The 22,721-nt window shown below is 38.7% G+C and overlaps 1 protein-coding gene across 3 annotated transcripts in view; it reads right to left on the bottom strand.

Moving 5' to 3' along the window:
• HIPK1 (homeodomain interacting protein kinase 1) overlaps positions 1-22,721 on the bottom strand; it is a 49,363-nt gene that overhangs the window by 4,990 nt on the left and 21,652 nt on the right. Inside the window, exons 4-16 of one of the 3 annotated variants that reach the window (XM_044914588.1) lie at positions 17,343-17,462; positions 16,452-16,538; positions 15,367-15,551; positions 14,890-15,052; positions 13,744-13,969; positions 9,628-9,749; positions 8,579-8,713; positions 5,816-5,958; positions 5,221-5,403; positions 4,512-4,718; positions 2,775-3,016; positions 992-1,122; positions 227-295 (exon numbers count right to left, since the gene is read on the bottom strand). In XM_044914588.1, the coding sequence (XP_044770523.1) occupies positions 227-295; positions 992-1,122; positions 2,775-3,016; positions 4,512-4,718; positions 5,221-5,403; positions 5,816-5,958; positions 8,579-8,713; positions 9,628-9,749; positions 13,744-13,969; positions 14,890-15,052; positions 15,367-15,551; positions 16,452-16,538; positions 17,343-17,462 (2,013 nt within the window). The remainder of the gene's footprint in view (positions 1-226; positions 296-991; positions 1,123-2,774; positions 3,017-4,511; positions 4,719-5,220; positions 5,404-5,815; positions 5,959-8,578; positions 8,714-9,627; positions 9,750-13,743; positions 13,970-14,889; positions 15,053-15,366; positions 15,552-16,451; positions 16,539-17,342; positions 17,463-22,721) is intronic. The other 2 variants (XM_021689979.2, XM_044914589.1) reach the window with 2 other exon arrangements.

The following is a 22,721-nucleotide window of genomic DNA, read 5'->3' as shown; positions in this document are numbered from 1 at the left end:
GACTGGCAATGCTGTCAGAAGTCAGCCTCCATCCCTCCACCTCTTGGCAGAACAGATCCTAACCCAGCCCAGATAGCAGCAGTTTGCTCTTAAGTATGACAGGGGCAAGGGGGGGGGGGGCAGGTAGGGAATCAAGAGTTCACAGGGTTACCCACTCCTGCAAGTTAGTAACTGTTGACTCAAACTCACCCTATTCTGGCGCCAGGGAATTTGAATTTTTCCTAACCTTTCTTTCTTGCCATTGTTTTCTTTTGTTCTCCTCTAAGTTCTTCATATCCCTCTTGACTTGTGGAGCCTAAAACACATGCACTAACTCGAACTGACATTTGCACTTGCATGTGCTGTCTCACTCTCTCACACAAACACACACACACATTCACAGTTACACCCTCATATTTACACTTTCTTAATACTGGTAGACATCATACAAGCACCAGAATTTTAGCTGAAGAAAGAGTGAATAGTGCCCCTTTTATACACAGAAGTGTCCCTCCCCATCCCCTCAGATCACATAGTGGTGGCGGGGCGGGGAATCTCAGACTCAAGCCAACACATAGGACTAGAACCAGCTGATGAAGTGGCCACAAAGCTTTGCACTGTCTCTTGCCTCAAGTAATCGGTGTGAGGCTCAGGTTATTTATGAGCTGGGATATAAAGGAAGAGGATCTGGTAGCAAAGCATGTGGTGGTACAGAAGCAGGTACGGACTAAAGCACCCAAGGCTCTTTCTAAATTCCAGACATTTCTCTAATCTTCCAGGACAGACTAGGGAGGTCTGAAGGAAAACCTGGAATGTGCATCCTCAACACACTTACAGAGGGAATAAAGGGACACAGCACATGCAGGTATGACGCAGGCCATAGAACACCAAATGGTCTGACACAAAAGGGGCTTCATTTGGCTTTATTCAGCAGTCCAGCCGGAAGCAGGGTTCTCCAGAGAGTGACAAGAGGGAGGGCCCCAAACAGAAGGCAGCAGCCCCTAGCGCTTACCTGGCTAAGGTTGAGTGGCTGTGCTGCGCTGGTCCCCCCGCGTGGAGCTCGACACCCTGTGGGGGTGATACAGCATCCAGATGACTGCCCACTCACTGAGGCCACTGGTTTGGTCTTACTGCTCAGGAGACCTAAAAAAGGGTCAGACCGTAGTCAGTTATGAGTGGCCTCAGCTAAAGCTCAGATGGCATCATATTCATCAGTCCACATCTGTATGAGGTTTGCAAGAGTTAAGGTTTCATGTGTATCTTATCTCCTCAATTACATTTACACCAGAGGAACCAAAACTGTACAACCCATTTCTTTTCTGTCTTGCTACAAAGCTCCATGAAGGATCTTCGAAAGATTCACTTCAGTAAATCTTACACAGTCTCTTGTAATATGCAAGGCACTGCTGGAAATACAAACACCAGTGGGACGCAGTCCCTACCCCCAAGGGGCCCAGAGTTTTATGTAGGAAGGGGTGAAACAAGTATAGAAAGGACACTGGGAAGCTGAGTAAGATGTTGGTAATACTTAGGACATTTAGGTGTCAAAGGAGCTTCAAAAGAAGGCACGATTAAATCCTGTTGGGCACTCACTATCTTCAAATTCTAAGAAACTGCAGAGCAGTTGAATATAAGCAAGATCAATTTCCTAGTTCTGCTTCCTCTGTGGTCCTACTAGGAAAATGGAAGCATTTATTCAATGATTTGTGGAGTAGCCTCTATTCTTTGGACCCAACAATGGACAGAGCTCCTAACGACGCTCTTCAGTAGCCTGGCATCAGGAAGTTCTGCCTTGCCTGCAATGGGACAGCTGCCCAGTTCTGAGGGGGGGGAACCGCACTGAAGCTTAACATGATATCCTGAAATCAGAACCCTGTTCATGTCTCTGGCGGTAACATAATTCATAGTAAAACACTAATTTATGTTAGTACAGCAGAGACGGCTATACTGACACCAAAATTTCATGCTCCCCCTCCTTGGGTGTACAGAGTTGCCACTGGAAAACAGCTGCCTAGACAAGGACTCCATTTCCTGGGCCTCCGAGCCTCTAGGTGGGGCCATGGGATTAGTCTGCACTGTTTCCAGGGCTTGAGAGGTGTCCCTCCTCCAAACTCTTTCTTCTTTTCATTGGAGGCTGAGGATCCCTGGGCTCTTATCCCTGACTCACTGCAGGCCCACCAACCAGGAGCACTAGCACTGGGAAGTCATGTGAGTAAGAAGCAAACTTCTATTATGTCAAGCCAGGGAGGTCTGCGGCTTGTTACTGCAGCTAGCATTACCTGATAACTGAACTGGGGAGCCTAAGCCCAGCATCTAACAGCAAAAAAGATGGAGGTAGCTAGGTTGATGATAAAACCACAAAAGTATTACTGCTATGACACTGGTAAGAAAAGATCTAAGTACATAGCGTTTTCCAAAAAAAAAAAGTTTGCAGTCATTTTTAATAGTATCAGTTCCTGTTCACTCTGGATTGTCAAATTTTAATCACTTGTGCCAAAAAAATTTACCTGCTAATTCTCCCTGTGGTACAACAGCTCTTGTCTGTCTTCTCCCATCAAAACTGAGTACATTTCTGAGACTACAAATTCACTTTTATGTTAATCCAAACAAAATAAACATAGTAAGATACACTGATTGCCAAAAATGATTTCACATCACAAGGAACCGATTTCTGAATTAAGTAACTGGTCGCTACCATCGCTACCATATAATCTACCTAAGCAGATTAGAGCGACACATTAAGGACACACACACACAGCGATGGAGAGTTCACCTGCGGCTGTGAAGATGCTCACCTGAGGCTGGGGCTGCTACAGTGCAGTCGCCAAGCTGAGTTTTCAGTGGAGGCACGATGATGGTGCGGGTGCTGGCGCCATCCCCCACGACTCTGCCGGGCCCCTCCACGAGGGGTCCACTATTGCCCCGGAGAGCACCCAGGGTATCAGTGGAATATGGGCTGCTCAAGGACGAGTCAGAGTCTGGAGAATCATTGACAGTGACATAACTGATGACATTAGACCTTGCCTTCAGGCCCGAGCTGAGGAGAAGAAAACACATGACAATTCACCCCCCTCTTAGCAATGTTTCTTTCATGATCTCTGGTCTCCCATGACGACAAGGATGATGACGGCGACAGAGTAACACTAGCAGTGGCAGACTTCTGAGTGCTTGTTATGCATCAGGCACTGTTCTTACACTACACGTAGGTCTCACCGGATCCTCACAACACTTCTATGAAGTAGGTACTATCACCCCCATTTTGTAGATGAGGAAGCTGAAGCACAGAGAGATTAAGACACTCAGCCAAGGTCACACAGGCGGTAAGTGGTGAAGACAGGATTCAAGCCGGGACAGAATGCTGCCAGATACACAGCTCTAACAACTCTTCCACGTTGCCACTCAGCCATTTCCACTCACGGTCATTTCAATAGTATTCCCCGTATCATCCTGCTAGACTATATAAATGGTTCCTTAGTATGTCTAATCAAACTTCTCACCATACTTTTTTTTTTTAAATGTTCCTTCACAAACTGAACTCCATCTTCGTAACTTTAATTTTTCCTGATTTTAAAGAGACTTGGCTCCAGTCCAAGCAATCCTGCTGGTTTCACAACTTTTGCCACTCCATGGTCACTGTTCCTCACTGGAAAGTTCACCTTTTCTCTTCCCCAAATCCGTTCAGAAACCACTTTCAATACTTAGGTTCAAGTCTACATCCCATTTGTAAATACCATCTTGTAACTGTAAGTATCATCTGTAAATAGCTCTTTTGAAGTACTTCATTCTAAATCTGCTCTTTCAGGTCATTAAACTTCATTTATATATAACTCTGCAAAGTCTTCTCAGTTACTGTCATGTGTGAATCCTACCTCCTCAGGTAAACGTGGGGTTATTCCCTCTTCTTTATGCCTAGCACCAAAGGCCCAGTGAAGAATTTAACACAGAAAAATCACAGCAATTAACTATGTTCCCACTAAGAGAGAGGTGTATGTAACAGTTCTTAAATGTATCCACTCTCTCTTGGTTAACTGCCCAGTTAAGAACTTGGATTAAGGTGCTGAAATAAGAGGAAATTATCTGGTATTTACATTCCTCATCTTGCAGACCATACTTAAAGTTGCACCTCTTCCAAAGAGGCCTTTGCAGATTATGAAATTACAAATAACCTCCTATCTACTAACTTTTCCAATTAACTGTTGTTTATGTGCTTCTGCTATAGCATCTATTTTCACTCTAAAGGTCCTTAAAGGCAGGGAATCATGTCTGTGGTATAATGTGCATTGCAAGCCAAAGCAGCTAAATATTAAGCAACTTAATATCCCCCTTCTAGCGAATGTATCTGAAAAGACTGATTTAACATCGCTCAGTCATGGAAACTTGAGTGTTCTGACTCACGCATCCAAGGCCACGCTTCCAAAATACCATTTTTTAGTCCTTCCTTTCATAGCCCAAACTGGACCACTTGCCTGAAACCAAGAGTCAAAGATTAAGGTTTGGAGCCACCGAGCCAAGGAGCCATTCACCTATCTTACCTATTGGGCTTATACTTGTTGTCCTCTTCCTCATCAGTGTCACTGCGGATGGTGATGACACTCACAGGAGGGCTAGGAGTATCTGGAATGATGATTGGCTGATGCTGATCTGGGACAGGGACTAGGGAATTATAAGAAGATGTGGTACGGAGAGGACTGCTCCCAACCAGAGAATAGACTTGAGAAGGCAGAACATCCAGAGAAGACCTGTAGAAAAAGGTCACAAGAAAGACCGTTCAGTCCTCGGTCCCCAAAACTATCCATCTTTTCCCCCAGAACTCTTCCCAACTTGTTCTTTGATTCCTTTTTACCTAACCATTAAGTCAATACAACACTTAACTATAGAAGTTCCAGTAAAAACTAAACGAACTGCTCTAGCCAGGGTTTCCACCAGGGACAGGAACCCTAAAATACAACATAAATTTTATTTTTGTATGCCCTTTACTCCATGGTTAAATTTCTCTCTGTAATGTTGGCAGAAAAACAAAAACATCGGCCTAAAAGACAGCCTGGATGAAAAGTGGCAGCAGAGAGAAAGGATTTGCATAACCAGGGCACACCTGGCATGCATGCCCAAGTGAAAAGGTTAGCTCAATTCGGCAGCTACTCGCTGCTTCACACCAAAAGGGTCTATACCACGGCACTCTAAATGCTGGCGACATCTCTGTCAAACTGGCAGCTTTAACTACCAGCTCTAACAGAGACTTACTTAGAAGAGACTGGAGCAGACTGCTTATTCTTCTTTGAAGGGAGAGAACTGGATTGTTGTTGTCTAACAACATGGGCAACACCAACATTCAGGGGCTGAGCAGTGGCCAGTGTCACGTGGTTAGTCAGCAAGGAGGGCTGCTGCATGATAGTGCTGTACTGGTTGCTGTGAGAGTGGGCGTTCCTGTACCAACAGAAAGACACAGAGAAGACTGAATGCCTAAACCGCTGGGAAATTAGGACCAAATAGGTATTAAAAGCAATTAAAACAACCAAACAGAGCTGCGTTTTATTTTTTAAGTTGGGCACCTGGATGACAAGGCTATAGGTTTTCATTGCATGGTTTCTAACTGCATAAGCCTTTCTTTAAATCCCAAATAAATGATTCCTGATCTCAGAATCTATTGTTTTCCTATATTCCAAGTTTTCTCATTACTCCATCTCCTAGCCCGATAAGGGTTTTCTTAAAGAATCTGAAACAGAGATACATCTCTCCTTTCCTTTATATTCTTCCCAGTCTGACCAAACCATCAAGCACTTCTACCCTAGGGGATCTACCCTTGCAAATCTCCCAGAGAAGAACACAGGGTACTTGCCTCCAGTCTGTGAGCTGCTGGCCACTGCCCATGGCCTCTGGAATCACTGCTGTGGGCTGGACAGAGTTGTGCAGAGCTACCCCAGGCAACTGTTGCCAAGTTGAAGGCAGGAGAATTTGTTGGGTTCCTCCAGGCCAAGCCTGCTGTAAGGAAACACACATAAAAAGATCCAGACTTGACTCATTCTTGGCTTTTTCTTTTGTTTTTCAGATGAAAGAAAAATTCGTATCTTAAAAGAAGTTGCTTGTAGATTGTTAACTTGCAGAGATCAAAAAAGAAAAGTCAGAGGGGCTCAAAGTTACAAGTCTTATGAATAGGGAAAGAGAACATGCTGCTTTTTCTCGGCCACCTCTGTAACATGACCACCAGGGTATTAAAGAAAAGAAGATCCCTGTGGTTAAGAGTTTCTCTCTTATACTGCAGAGTCAAAGAGTCTGAAAAGTTCAGAGGTAAGCTCCGGTTAAATGATGGAGTATCATTTTTGCAACGATTCTAAAAATACACCTAGAAAGAGTTAAGACAGCTCCCTTGAGATTAAAAATAGTAATTTTAAAATTGAAGTGCCAATCAGTTAAGACATCAGGTCAATTCAACCCATAAAACAAAGGGGAGAATTGTGCCTTTTTAAAAGGGTAGAACTTGGAACATGGAGACAGATGCAGATGACCAAAGGCCAAAATCCTTTGGCAAACAAGCATATGCCAGCAAGAGAAAGCTAACTTCATCATATACAGCCATATGATAGAATTAAATAAGGCAGTAAGTAAAATATTTCCAAAATAGATGCAGGGAGCACCATATTTTGTTTTTAATAGTTACCTAAAATATAATGTTTAACGTATCATTTATGGAAACATACTTCAACATAAAAACTAATCACTACAAGAAAATACATCATTTCTAGTTTTTAACAAGCACTTGCAATAGACAGCAACAAATATGTTTTCTAACTTTTTACAGAAATTCTGGCATTTTCTGAAAAAATGGGAACAGATTTGAAAGTTTCCTTTTTAAACTTAAATTCTACAGTACAATCACCTACAATGCTTGGGTACATATGGTTCTTTCTTGAATTTCAAACTGCAAGGCCATCAACACACTGTTTTAAAAATATTTCTGCAAGTAACAGATCCACTTGTTACAAATACCGGTTCCAAACAAGAAGCCTTCAAAGCAGAGAAACTGCAAACACGTCTGCTACCATAAGCAGAATTTAAAACAAAATAAAACAAAACAAAAAATAAGAGAAGTATGTTAAGTCACACCATGCGTCTTTCCATAAGCCAACACCTGCACAAGACAAAGCATGTAGTTTAATACAGAGCAAGAAATAACATTCCAACGTGAGGCAGAAATCTGGCGTTCCAAGCGACGAACTGTTTTGACAGAGGAAGAACAAAAATATGCAAAGCTTAGCAAATGACTAGTGCAAACTTAAGAAAAGCAGCAAAGGAGAAGTATCAACTAACATTCTCAAAACTACAGGTGAGCAAGTTAAAACCAGTGGCTTGGATCAATCAAATTGGAAATATATCTGACTCCCTTGCACTCAGGTTTTATGCTCATGATACAATTAATCTGGAGGTGACAAAGGCTTTTAAACTAAAAACCAAACAAATTCCAACAACCAAAGTATGTTTCTGGAAGTGTTTACATTCAACATGAGTCCTTGAGAAACAACAAAGGGAATTTTTTAAAAGCCCCTTCAAAAGATGTAGGTATCAGTATTCAATAGTATCAATAAAGTTTTCAAATGCCTACCTAATTTTAAATTTTTAAATAATGAAATGCTGGATGTCCAATAAAACAAGTTTAACTCCCCCAAATAAACCAAAACACATCCAAAGACCACTCTGAAGGGTACAAATCCTGAAATACACCTCGAGGTCCTATTTGTTTTTCCTATCTCTAAGCCCCATACTATTACATTTGCTGCTGTATTTAGTAACTTTTCCCCAGGACTTTTAGTGACAAAGGTACTGTATTTGCATAAGGGTTTTCGGCCATATTTTCATCTCTGTATAAAGACCTATTGGTAAAGTCATTAATTTCTCCATAAACCCCTAAAAATGAGTTCACGTTTAATCTCAACCAACAAATGAAATATGATCTAAAAATATTCTAAAGGGACCATCTTTAAATGGAAGATATAAGCTGCCACTGATTATGAGCAGCAGAGTTATCTTCATATGTTCTTAGAAGAAAAGTTAACATCAACTGATAAAGCAATAAATTAGGAGCATCTTTAACATTTCTACATGCACAAAAATTTTCGAAGCTTAAAATAGCAAATAAAGAAGGAAGCTAACTTGCCAGGGAGTTCAAATTTTGGCCATCCGGATACCTGCAGCAGAGCCGAACTAAAGGCCATTTCCTTTATTCTCAAGGATCAGAGGGTAAGAGGGCAGAAAACAGATACAGTGTTGAAGCTCTTCTGAGACTACACCAAGAGCTTTTATCACACTAGGCTGGCAAAGAAGAATAAAGGGATCTGGCTCCTTACAGAGTCACACTGAATATCAGAGTCAAACAGTGCTTCAGCAAATGTTGGGGAGGAAAACAATGAGACATTAAAGATGTAGCAAGAACACAGCCACAAGATGGCACATGCTTCCATGCCCTCTGCAAAGACTAAGTTAAAAAAAAAACTTTTTTTTGAAAAATGAGAAAACCAGAAGGAAACAGAACAAAAACAAACAGGAAAAAATAAAAAAAGAAACCAAAGAAACTCCGTTAGTAACACAATCAAGTGAGGGGAATTACCAGTACAGCGGCAGTCTGTTCAACCAGCGCCGGCCGGCCGGCTGCGCAGCTCAGAGTAAAGGGCACCGCATACTGCGGTGTGATGGTGGCTACTTGAGGGTGGAGAGTTGCTACCATTAGTGGTGTACAGCTTCCCTGCAACGTAGATTAGGCAGGTGAGTGAAACAAACACGGAGGCAGGTTATCTGGATTCAGAAGGGTTCTCATTCCCCCCAAGATATTACCAACAAGTAGGAATTTCGTATCACCTAAAATGCACGTAAAACACAACTTTCCCCTTCAGCTCTGCACGGCATCAGCCCACTAGGTCAAATGTCAAGGGCCGAAGGCAATCAAATATAGGAATCCTTCTTGGGCCAGATTCAGAGGATTGGCTCTACAAAACTCAGTTAACAAAGGCATGTATTAAGAATTCCTCTTCGTCCTACTCCCAAAAGAAGAGTTTTGGGCTTCCAAATTTCCTCTGTGTCACGGGCCACAAACATTTACACACAGAATTGAAAATACGGTATCTGTTGCTTATATGAGTCTTTCATGATTTTCTTGCCCATCTTAGTTGCATGTCCCGTGGCAGGTAGAAAGTTTTAAGGCTTTCTATAGCTTAGTTAAACACACAAAGTGAAGGAATGTAATACTTGAAGAGGCATCCTGGTATGATCCAGCCTCTCTGTCATGATATCATTCTGAAAGAGTGAGCAAAGGGGACACTAAAGGGAACAAAAGGGGAACACTTTATCTTTAGAATCAAAATGCTGTTACATGTGTATAAAAAATTAACTATATCCCACCAAGTCTGAGTAAATTTACTCAAAACACCATTTCTCAAGGTCTGGGTATTTATCCCTGTAAGTCTAAGGAAGACACTGTCAGAGCTGCAATAGTGTTAGGAATGAGCAATCATTCCTCTATAGATGTTTCCTTTTAAGTCCACGGAATCATAACCAAGAAAGATCTTACAGTCAAAGTAAATACCATCTTCTAGGACAAAATATCTGCATCTCAGTAGCGCTTCCGCAATACTGAGTATCCAAGCTGCTGCGGCTTTTTACCTGTGTCAGAACTCCTGACTGTATCTGCAGTGGCTGAGCAGCTGGAGCCTGGGGTACAATCGGCACAGCGTTATCCATTCTCACAGGGAACCCAGAATGCTTGGTTGTTGCTTGTAGTCCAGCTGTAGAAAACACCACCACAGTTAAATTGCTTTGCTAGGTCTGTGGTTTGCTTACGGTTTTTTTGCTTTTAGCTTTTCTGTTCAAATCATCCACCACCCAGGTTAGTTCTAGACACGTGACATAGGAATTTCATAGAAGTCCAGGGACTTAAGAAAAGGGAGACTGGTTTGGCTCTCTCAGGTTAAATTCATGGGAAGATGTTTGATACAAGAAGGGATGGTTTAAGGGAATTTTAAAAAAACTTTTTTTATCCTGCAACACTTAAAATGTAACACCCATCCCATTCCCATTAATAGCATATGCAAAAGCAAACAAACAAAAAACCTATACTTACTAAGTTACATTCACCTTTTAATCCATTAGGGGGGAAAAAAACTTGTATTTTTTACATGCAATCTATTAAAAGCAAAGACTTAAAATAATTATAACTTTTGGTTGGGACGCCTGGGTGGCTCAGTTGGTTGAGCGACTGCCTTTGGCTCAGGTCATGATCCTGGAGTCCCGGGATCAAGTCCCGCATCGGGCTCTCTGCTCAGCAGGGAGTCTGCTTCTCCCTCTGACCCTCCCCCCTCTCATGCTCTATCTCATCTCTCTCTCAAATAAATAAATAAAAAGAAAAAAAAATCTTTAATTATAACTTTTGGTTAATTATGACTCTTAGTTAAGAAAAAATTATCATTATTTATCATCTAAGTTACCCTTTCAGAATATTTTAAGAGGTTTTACCCTACTCCTCAAAAAATTCACAATTTAGCTACGCATTTTATCTTCAACTAGTATGTGAACTGAAGAAATTATAACTCAGGATAAAAATATTTAAAAAGTAGGTATTTTGGTTCACAGGAACACTTTTTTTCTACTTATTTTAGGAATCTGCCTTTGCCATTGACAGCTTTCTCTTTTACAACTAATGCACAGCTAATTTTTGCTGCCTTGCTCTGGGCACAAATGCTGAATGAATGTTTCCTCCAAATGGGAATTTCTTATTCTGGGGAAAAGAGAGGCTCAAGGCAGTTCTCCCTTTTGCCAAGAGTCGGGAAGAGAGACTTCAAAACTTTCTTTTAAACTTGCCCTATCAAAACTTTCAATGTGGAGAATTTAAGTTTCTATTATCCACTAACAGAAGTTTCTCTAATTCACTAATGCCTGCAGTTTTGTTAAGTGGGACACAAACATTTTAATTAGAATACTTCTTCAGTGATACTTTCTAAGCTATCACCAACTAATTTCTTTTAATATTACTACCAAATAAGCATAACTCCTAAACTCTAACACTGTGGTTTTCAGCAAGTCCTCCAATTTTCCATTTCAGTGATTTACAAGTATTTTAGCAGTAAGATGTCATATTGGAAAACACAATCCAGAAATACACGAAGTAAGAGAGACTAGTAAAATTAGAATTAAAACACTATAATAATAACTTTTTAAAAAAGTGCTACTTATATAAAAATAAAAGGTAACAAATCCAGATATCCAGATTAAAAAAAAATCGGCCAGCCGTTCTTCATAAGGCAATGCTAGCTAATAAAATATCTAAGCAACATCAAAATTCTTGTCTAAATTCCCAGGACACATGGCCAACTATAAGACAACATTATTGTAATAGCCTCCTACAAACAGGAACAGAGGGCAAAGGCAAGTAAAATTTAGGAAGAAATGTTCATGATAGAAGTTCACCTACACATTCCAAGATAATAAAGTAAAAGGGACAAAATTACAAAATGATAGTTACCACTGAGTAAAATGTGTATCTATTTTGGTCAACTGGAATAGTACAGAAAGTAATATTTATAGTACTGACCTACAAATCTAACTAAATAAGCATTAGACTGCTTTCATAATTTAGGCTAAACCACAGCAGTTAAGCTATTTAAACTTGCTTCTTCAGGAAACTACAAGTGGAAACAAAGAATTAACAAGGCAACACTTTTGGAAGGTTCTCCCTGAGCCCTGAACTAGGAAATGATTCAAGCTTTAATTTTTGTTTTGCTTTTGTTGAATACAACCCGTTAAATAAAAAACCATGGAAGTATGGAAAGAACTGTCTAATTGATGAGGGTCAATTTTCTTTTAAGTATAGTATCTTGTAAAAAAAAACAGATGGTGAAAGAAGAGGAGGCAACCTGGAATAGAGGACTGCTGGGCAGAAACCAGCATACGGCTGTGGCTGACAAACCAATTGACAACCTTTATAGCTGAGTTTAAATACTAAGAGGTGGTACTGTATATTTCAAAAACCCACTGCCTGGATTCAAACCCCAGTTCTACCACTAACTAGTGGTAGTTATTAAGACTTTGGGCAGATGAGAGAATCAGGTTCAATTTTCTCATCTATAATGAGATACAGTGACATCGGGCACAATGGCATTACCCACTTCCTAGGGTTGTTTGTTGAGGATGAATTAATACATGTACAAACAGAACATTATCTGGCGTGTAGTAATACATATCAGCTATTTTCATCCTCATTAACTTAAAAACTCCTTCTGTTTGGAAATTATATAATTTGCTCTAACTCCTCAGGTGATTCAGACTTCCTAAATAGAAAAAAATTTCCAAAACTTATACTTACCTAATTACAGCAAAAGAGTTACACCACTTTTCCCCTCTACATCGAGTCTACATTTTGTTTTATTAAGGGAACCAAAAAGTTCTGCTTCATCTTATAAATATCATCTGAGAAGCGGCAGAAGACTTCAGAGTCCCGCATCTGAAAACTGTTCCCGTGAGACTCACTTTGGAAAAGGTGAGGGGGAGGAGGGTGGCTAGTTTGCTAAATTCAGTAGAAGAATCACTCGACATACGACAACCCAAAGTATAGAATTTACTCTTATGTAGCATATGCAGAAAATTATTTGGTAAGTTAGGCTAAATATGCATTTACGGGTTTGGTATCTGCTCCTCCGCTCTCCCTGTGGTCTCTCCCTGGTTTACATCGCTATCGCTCTCCTGTCCTCCCGGTAATCTCTCAGTCTCCCCTAGCCCCTCTTTTCCTTCTGCTTGCTCCGACTCTGTCAGAAACCAAACAAACAAGAGAGTCACAGTCAATAAGTAACTGAAGTAAAAAGATAAAAATGCTACCTGCTTCTATTGTAAAGTGCTATGACAAGCCTGAATCCTGATTTATTACCACAGGGTACTGACAATGACTTTCTGTTGGGAAAGTCAAGTGTGTTGTCAGAAAATATCCTTAAAATAATTTAACCTTTTAAATGGCTCACCATATCAATAAACACATTTCCCATATTTCAGAAAAAAAGGAACTGGACAGACTGAATTAGAGAATAATGATAAAAAATGAGGAAGGATGGGAATGTGAACATTTAAATTTTATTGCAACATATGGGGTCAGAGCCTCTTTCTTCAGCTATTCTGTTCCTCTGTTGATAGAAGTTTGTAGGAACAATATGATTCATAAGCTGAAGCAGATAAATTTAATGCACTCCCCATACATGTACCTCCGCTTGTAGAATTTTTCAGTTCAATAAATAATTTTTATTTCTGAATGTAACTCATGAGGTTTCCATATTCTTAAGCATAATTTTTACATTTTAGAATAAAATTACCTTTTATTTGGAAGGCTAATTTTATTAATAGTAGAATGATAAAGGAAATAAGATTCAGTATAGAATTTCTGTTTATAACAAATTTCTTCAAGCTTAATATTTCTGCATATTGAGAGATACATACTTAAACAAGATATAGGACATTGGTACAAGGTCTCAGTGGGCAAGAAATTGGTATCAGGGCAGTTCAAATAAGAAAAGTTAACTGAACTCCCATAACGTGTCAGACAGTAGCATAATTAGATACATAACCAATGTAAAAAGGGTAAATCCACGTTGTTAATTTCAGTTATCTGCATATTCAGAGACAGAGTTTAAACTTGTCAGAGATCAAAACTAAACAACTAGATACCTACTAAGGAACTGCCTAAAGCAAGATCTGTGGCTCTGATGTGATACCATTTGATAGAGGAGATTCCCCACTTACTCTGAAAAGCAGGTGGACATACTATAAATGTTTGTTGGAACGGATCTGTCTGAGTGCAAATTTGGGTGGTTCCAGGCTGCAAGGACACGCCCTGCTGGGCAACTCCAGGAACTGGTGCTGCAGACGATGGGTACAAAGCCGACTGGTAGTTTAGCAGTGAGACATCTGAATTAGCCAGGGAAAGAGTAGCAGCTGCTGCAGTAGAACTGGAAGCTAGAACACTGGCCTAAAAACAAAAGGATTATAGCTGTATACTGGCATAAAGTGAAAATAACAGTATTTTTACACATGCAGAATCTACCCAGAAAAACTTAAAACAAAGTTTTAAAATGTATATTAACTGTCCCTGAAATAACTCTCTGCTTAAGAAATCTTCCCAATCTCTAAATTTAAGGCATACTATAAGGTTGAATAAGAAAACACAGAATAAAAAACAGTCCTGTACTGAGGACAGCCTCAAATAAACCCTTACCTCTTCCTTCTGTACAAAAAAGTTGCTGGATGTGAAATACCACCAAATCTCCTTTTAAAAGTAGACCTAGCTAAGGTATTAGGAAGCTCACATCTTCAATAACAAATGTAAATATCACCATTTGGCAAACAAATGCAAAACCACTCTTAAATTACTGGAAACACCAAACCGAACTCATAGAAACAGTGAGTAGATTGGTGGTTGCTAGGGACAGGGCAGAAGGTGGGAGAGAAAATGGGTGAAGGTAATCAAAGGGTACAAACTTGCAGTTACAGATGAGTAAGTTCTGAGGATCTAATGTTCAGTAGAGAAAAAAATTATTGGAAACACCCTTCAACACATGTAATGAGACATATAAAACCTTCCCAACAGAGAAAGTCAGTGGCTAAAGTCAGTACAACTAACAGCAGTAGGTAGTACAATAGCTATGGTCCGTTTATGGGACTATGCGAAGACTGTGAGGGCCTGGATTAGGCCTTTGTATTTAGTTTTTGGCGGTACATGACTGGTAGGTATCATCAGTCCACCTGGTCTTCCATCACTTTTGCTATGCAGGAAATTCATAAGAAGCAACAAGATCACCAAAGCAAAAACTGGTTTCTTTATCTCAAACTGTACTCTTACTAGTTTCTACCTCTCTTAGGTTTGAGTTTCCAAAATCATTTACTAAATACCTGATTGTGCACTGTATTAAGCTGGTTGCTGAAGCTCATGGTTAGATTTGTGCTTGTATTTGGGGCAACGTGAGTAGTGAAGGGGCTCTTGATCTGACTCACTGTATCATACATGTGAACCCTCCGCTTGCAGATCTCCATGTTCTGAAAACAGGACTTAACACTGAAAAAAGAGATTAAAGATTCAGTAAAATGAATGCTGAGATTTAAACAGACAACAAAAAACTCAAGATGAATATGGATCAACATTTTTCCCCAAGTATATTTAGATAAAATGAATCCAGAGTTTTTATAACCATAAAGAGAAGAAACATACATCTTATTTTTAATCTCACGGTTTTTTCAATGAGAAAGGAAAGCATCAGTGAGCAAAATATGAAAGTACCAAGGCTGCTGCTCATGTGATTGTTCTGTTTAGCTGTTAAGATGGTAACAATACTGGACCACATCATGGCAAATGCCCCAGACCATACTCACTGATTGCTATGTGGAAAATCCAGAAGGTGGGTCATTGTCACAAACTGATGGTTAAGAGTTTTCAGAGGAGTAATTCTCTTATCTGCATCAATTGTTAGCATTTTTTTTAACAGATCGATGTATTCTCTCCGATCCGCCTTCTCTGCCAACATATCTGTTCCCTCCAAGTCTGTGGACATATTCACCTTCCAAGGAAAATTTAGAAATATTATATTTCATGACTTAACCTTTAATGCTGATACTACACATATGAATAATAGATAGATAGATAGATAGATAATAGATCTCAAGAGAAAAACCTGAGGAAATTCTTTTTATTACAGAAAAATCACTTTCACAAGTGGAAACTCTTCTTATGCTGTCTAAATAAAATCTTCAATTTGGTAGAGTGTGTTGGTAGAATAAAGCTGAATGAGTCTTTTCATTCAAAATTTGGACGAACAAGTGAAAGCAATTATTATTACTTAAATATAAAAATTTCTATTGTTGAAAAGATTAAATGACATAATAAGTATAAAGTGTTTAAGCAGAGTTTGGAACACAATATGCACTCAATTAATGTTAGCTCTTAAGTATTTATTTAGCAGAGAAAATGGACAGTAAAGAAATCTTCAAAAATAGTATTTCAAAATACTGACACACAAAAAGACCAGTTAAGCAAAAGCAAGGGAGAAACACAAAATTCTTTTTTTTTTTTTTAAGATTTTTTATTTATTTTTTATTTATTTATTCATGAGAGATAGAGAGAGAGAGGCAGAGGGAGAAGCAGGCTCCCTGCAGAGCAGGGAGCCCGATGCGGGACTCGATCCCAGGACCCTGGGATCATGACCTGAGCCGAAGGCAGACGCTTAACCATCTGAGCCACCCAGGCGCCCCGAAACACAAAATTCTAAAAGTATCCTTGGTTAGGATTCAAATGTTCCTTTAATACATGGCAGAATACTAATGAATTTTTCTCTCTAAAAAAATGAAAACATATAGAAGATAACAGATTGAATCCATTTTTAATATAACTAATCAATGGGAATGTCTCTTTGATTAAGAGATATATAAATACCTGGCTTCCTGAAACCTTCTATACTCACCTGAGCCATGTCATCTAAACAATTAAAAATGTACTTTCGAGCTTCTTTTGATTTGATTCCAGTCTCCAATTCATGTTCTTCCGGTGTCTATAAAATATAGATTTAAAAAATAAATTCCATCTGTATGTTATTTTCAATGTTTTGTTCTAAATTAAAGCCAAAAATACAAAGAAACAAGTGTTGTCACCTTGCCAATCAGAGATGGCAAACATGAAAGTAATTTACAGCCAGAAAATCTTCTGGTGGATGGACGGGACCTGGATATCTGGCCACCCTTTTAATAGTGCTAAATTAAATGTGGAAAGTGATCTAACACAGTTCCTGAAGGATGTCATGTAAGAGGGGATATTACCATTTTTCTCTTAAATCTACTTTCAAATGAAATGATATTTCAAATGCTAACTATTAAACAGGTTCAGGGGCAGAGATTCACAAGGTTACTCAAATTAGTCAGAGATCTCTCAAGTTAAAGGAGTAGGCTCAGAAGTAAAAAGCAGGCATTTGTTTCATGAAAATATATAAGGCCTTAACATGGGGAGTTAGAAACTTATGTTATTTTCTCATATTTATTGAGAATTCTCTAAAAAACAGTCCTAGCTAAGTTACTCTAGTTCTTCCTGTGACTTAATGGTGAGCACTATTTTCCATACCCCCTTCTAAGCTGCTGGTTCAAATATACAAAATAACCTCAGACAACTGAATGGTGTTTATTTTTTTAGCTAAGGATCAGGTCAAAGGGGTACAATTAAATAATTTTTCCAAGTACTTCTTCCTGCAAACATACACTGCCACCACCACCACCCCCTTTCCTTCTTCTACCTCAAGAATTTAATAACTAAAAAGTTGGGAGTGAAGAGTACAGGAATGGGTAGTATAGTAGGGGAGACAGACCTTAAGCCTCCACAGCGGATACCCCAAATTAGGATCTCTGTTGAAAAACCTGGTTGTTTTTGTCCCAGCACTGAGAAGATATTCGGCGGGCAGGCCTTGTGTTTGTGAAATGTAACGAATCTGAAACATCAAAACCATTAAAACACTGATTTGGAGTGGAAAGGGGAAATATTACAGTATTAATATTTTATTAATATGAAATATTAAAAAATATTAAAAACTTTTACACTAAGATATTATTAGTTCTAGCCAAATCAATACAAATGAAATTTATCTGTAAATACATATAAATGCTAACCCACTCACAGGTAATTCCCAAATATTTATCCAGCTATTTCCATGTTACTGTATCTGTTATTTAAAAGGAAAACTCAGTTTTGAAAACTGTGTGTGTAACCATTTTTGCTTCTCTGTAGACCTCTGATACAAAGTTCAGAAAACTTCAGGAGATTTTTAGGACAGAACAGAGTAATTTCCAACAACTATCTCATGGATCACCAAGGATTTTTCTGTTTCATTTGCTGATACATTATCAAATTTAAAAGATCAGGAAAATATTTTTATAAGCTTCTTTCTTGCTTGGTTACTCTAGCTCCCTACTCTAAATTGCCATAGAGCTTTTCCCTCATACCATAAAATTAAATACTTAATTTAGTTTCTCTACCCCTTCACCACTAGGGGGCAGGCTCTGTGATAATTCAATCAACATTTACTGAATACCTACTATGAACGAAGCTAGCAGTTCTCAAAGTCTGGTCTCGGGACCCTAAGGGGTCCCCAAGATCCTTTCAGGGAGTCCACAAAGCAAAAACTTTTTATTATTTTTTAAATAATACTCAGAAGTTATCTGCCTTTTTCATTCCCTTATGGGTATACAGTAGAGATTTCCAGAGAGGATGTGTGATGATGTCATTGCTCTGATGGCTAATGAAACACGTGCTTGTATATAGTTGTGTTTTAAAAATTTCCCACTTTTATTGTTCAACATTTGTTTGCTTCCACAATTCTAATGACCCAAAAAAGCAAAAGAAGAGGTGATTTGCTTTTCTCTCCACTACTGAGAGTGATACAAGAGGCAATTTTTTTTACCACCTCTTCCATATTTGAATGGCTGTACTTAATATTAGAGAGAAACTTGTAAGCCAGGAAATAAATCTTACTTCCTCCCTCTCCCACTAAAAACTTCAGTTTTAATGTCTTTTTTTTTTTAAGTTACACTTTTTATTTTATTATTTTTTTAAGATTTTATTTATTTACTTACTTACTTATTTGAGAGGGAGAGTACGTGTGTAAGCCGGAGTAGGGGCAGAGGGCAAGGGGGGAGAGAGGAGAGACAGAATCTCAAGCTGACTCAGTGCTAAGTGTGGAGCCTGAAGCAGGGCTTGATCTCACAACCCTGAGATGATGACCTGAGCCAAAATCAAGAGTACCATGCTTAACCGACAGCCACCCAGGTGTGCCCCGTTTTAATTTCTAATGCAGTATATACTAATAGATATAAGCTATACAAACAGAGCTCTTTGGGATCCTCACTAATTTTTTAACAGTGTAAAGCAGAGGTCAGCAAACTATGGCCTACAGGCCAAATGTGGCCTGCTATCACGAGACAATTTCAGATAACAGCAGGGTATTACTCTTGAATCTGTGGGAGCTACATAACGGAAGCCAATACAGCAAGAACAAAAGAGAAAAAAAATTTAACGTAGATAAGAACATTTTTAATGTGAACTTCTTTTGCGTACAAAAATGGTGAAATATTTTTTAAAATCCAGAATAAAATTTGTGCAATAAAATACTACCCAGACATTTAAAACAATAGAGTAGAGGGGCACCTAGGTGGCTCAGACAGTTAGGCCTCTGACTCTTGATTTCGGCTCAGGTCATGATCTCAGGGTCTTGAGATCAAGTCCCAGGTTGGGACTAGATGCGCTAGGCGTGGAGCCTGCTTAAGATTCTCTCTCTCCCTATCCCTCTGCCCCTCCCCACCCTGCTTGCTCACACGTGCACACTCACGCTCTCAAAAAAGTAAAATAAATAAAATGACAGAGAAGTATAGTTAATGACACATAAAGATATTTCACAATATACTAAGTAGAAAAACAGATTACAAATTAAATAATCTCACTTTTAAAAAATTACATTTCACTGATCCTAAGAGGCACATTTTTTCACACTAACATCTTTGAAATCAAGGTATGTCCTACAACTGATAACTACATGGTTTAATTGGCAGCATTCTTTCTTACAGGTACAGAAAATTGGTGTATCTTTCAATCAATAATGTCTTAAATATGACAAAATACAGTATATATCCTCCTCTATATCCCTAAGTTTATCATGTGGAATAGAACTATATATAGCACATATATTCATTCATTCTTTTAGTAAGTACTTATTGAGCCAGGCACTGGTGTTTTAAAAATAGACATGGTTCCTGATCTCATAAACCTTGCAGTCAAGTGAGGAAGACAGACACTGAATATTCAAACTGAATTGGCATTCTGAAAAAAAGAAATAGGCTTTTATAAAAATACATAGCAAATGAACCTGAGCTAGACTGGGGACTGGTAAGGGAAAGCTCCTTGAGAAAGTAACACTTGAGCTAATAAATGAGTAGGCACTGACTAGGTGAAATGAATGGGTGGTATAGAAGCATTCCAAACTATGAGAACAGTATGTACAAGGGGCCTTTGCTGGAAGAAGCATATTCTTAACCAGTGCTGAAATGATGCCAATGTGCTAGAGCATGAAAAGCAAGAAGAAATGGTATAAGATCAATCTAGAGAGGGGGAGAAAAAGGGGAAGGACAACCTATGTAGGGGCTCAGTGGCCATATTAAGAATTTAGCTCTTCATTCTAAAAGTATTAAAAAACCACTGAAGAGCAGGTAAGTAGCACGATCCAATTTGTGTTTTGTAAAAATTACTTTGTAAAAGAACTGGAGATCTCAATCATATTATATAATTATTATATATTATGTATATAATTTATATATTATGTATAAAAGTATTACATAATTATTTACTTAGTATCTGTTTCCCATCACCAAACTATAGCTTCCATGAGGGCAAGTACAATGTCTTATGCAGCACTGTATCCCCAGCTCTTGATCTTGGGGTCATGAGTTCAAGCCCTACACTGGACATAGAGATTACTTAATTAAAAAGTAAATAAATAAAAGAACCTTAAAAAAAGAAGAAAGAAAACTACTATAAAAAGAGCTCAAAAAGGTTGCAGAATAAAAGATCAATTACAAAACTCACTGTATTTCTATACATTATCGATGAATAATCTGAAAATAAAATTAAGAAAATAATTCCATTCACCACAGCATCAAAAAATAGAATACTTAGAAATGAATTTAATAAGAGAAATGTAAAACCTGTACTCTGAAAATTACAAAATGCAGCTAAAGAAAACCTAAAAAATCTGGTCACATTTATGGGATTGGAAGACAATATTCAATGCACTCAACTATTTAAACAAAACAAAACCATCAGTAATTATTTTGCAGAAATTAAAAAAAAAAAAGCCCCACCCTAAAATTCATATGGAATCTGAAGGACCCTGGAATAGCCAAAACAATCTTGAAAAAGAACAAAGAGGACTCGCACTTCCTGGTTTCAAAACTGACCATAACACTACAGTAATCAAAACAGTGGGATACCTGCATAAAGATAGATATATAGATCAATGGAACAGAACTTACAGTCCACAAATAAATCACTGTATTTATGGTCAACTGATTTTTTATAAGATTGCTAAGAAAGGTAGGGAAAGAACGGTCTTAGAGCAAATGGTGTTGGAAAAATTGAATATCCACATGCAAAATAATGAAATTGAACCCTTGCTTTATTCTATGTAGAAAAATCAACTTAAAATGGCTCAAAGACCTAACTGCAAGAGATAAAACTATAAAAATCTTAGAAGAAAACATAGGAGAAATGCTTCATGACTTTGGATTTGGTAATAATTTCTTGGATATGATACCACAAGTACAAGCAACAAAAGGAAAAACAAACAAATTGGACTTCATCAAAATTAAAAACTTTTGTGCAAACAATGCTATCAACACAGTGAAAGGGCAACCCCAAGGAATGGGAGAAAGTTTTTGCAAATTATGTATCTGATTAGGGATTAATAACCAGAATATATACAAACTCCTGCAACTCAACAACAACCCAATTCAAAAATGGGCAATGGACTTGAACAGACTTCTCTGAAGACTGACTGACTGACTGATTTTTTTGGGTGGGGGGTAGATTCGTGTGTGCAGGGGGGAGGGGGAGAGGGAGAGGGAGAATCTCAAGCAGATTTCCCACTGGGCACAGAACCCGACTCAGGCTTGATCTCACGACCTCAAGATCACAACCTGAGCCAAAATCAAGAGTTGGACACTCAACCGACTGAGCCACCCAGGCACCCCTTGAGTAGACTTTTCTAAAGAAGATATACAGATATCCAGTAAGCACATAAATAACGATGCTCAACATCACTAATTGTTAGAGGACTGGAAATCAAAATCACAATGAGATTATCACTTCACATCCATAAGGATGGTGGCTGTTTTTTTAAAAAAAGAAAGGAAAGTAAAAAAGAAAATAACTAATGTTGGCAAGGATGTAGAGAAATTGTAACTCTTGTATATTGCTGGTAGGAATGTAAAATGGTGTGACCGCTGTGAAAAAGTTTGTTTAAACATAAAATTACCATATGACCCAGCAATTCTACCTCTAGCTATATACCCCCAAAAATTGAAAACAGGAACTTAAACACTTGTATACCAATGTTCATAGCACCATTTTTCACAATAGCCAAAAGATGATAACTCAGTGTCCACCAACACATGAATGGACAAACAAAATGTGGTATACATATATACAATGGAACATTATTCAGCCATAAAAAGTAATGACGTTGTGATATAGGTTACAGCACGGATGAGAAACATGCTAAGTAAATTAAGCCCATCACAGAAAACCACACATTGTTTTTTTTTTTTTTTTTAAGATTTTACTTATTTATTTGACAGAAAGAGAGAACAGGAGAGCAGGAGCAGTGGAAGAGGCAGAGGGAGAGGGAGAAGCAAGCCCCCCGCCGAGCAGGGAGCCTGATGTGGGGCTCGATCCCAGGACCCTGGGATCATGACCTGAGCTGAAGGCAGACACTTAACAACTGAGCCACCCAGTTGCCCCGAAAACCACACATTGTATGTGATAAATATGATAAACTACAGTAGGCAAATCTATAGAGACAGAAAGTAGATTAGTGGTTGCCAGGGGTGGGGGAGGTAGGGGCTGGGGGGAATGGGCATTGACTGCTAATGAGGTACAGGGTTTCATTACAGAGAGATGAAAATGTTTTAAAACTGACCATGGT

The sequence above is a fragment of the Neomonachus schauinslandi genome, chromosome 4, assembly GCF_002201575.2.
Source record: "Neomonachus schauinslandi chromosome 4, ASM220157v2, whole genome shotgun sequence".
NCBI classification, from domain to species: domain Eukaryota; kingdom Metazoa; phylum Chordata; class Mammalia; order Carnivora; family Phocidae; genus Neomonachus; species Neomonachus schauinslandi.
Note: the sequence above shows the minus strand (reverse complement) of the source record. Positions and strands in the feature narration are given on the sequence as shown.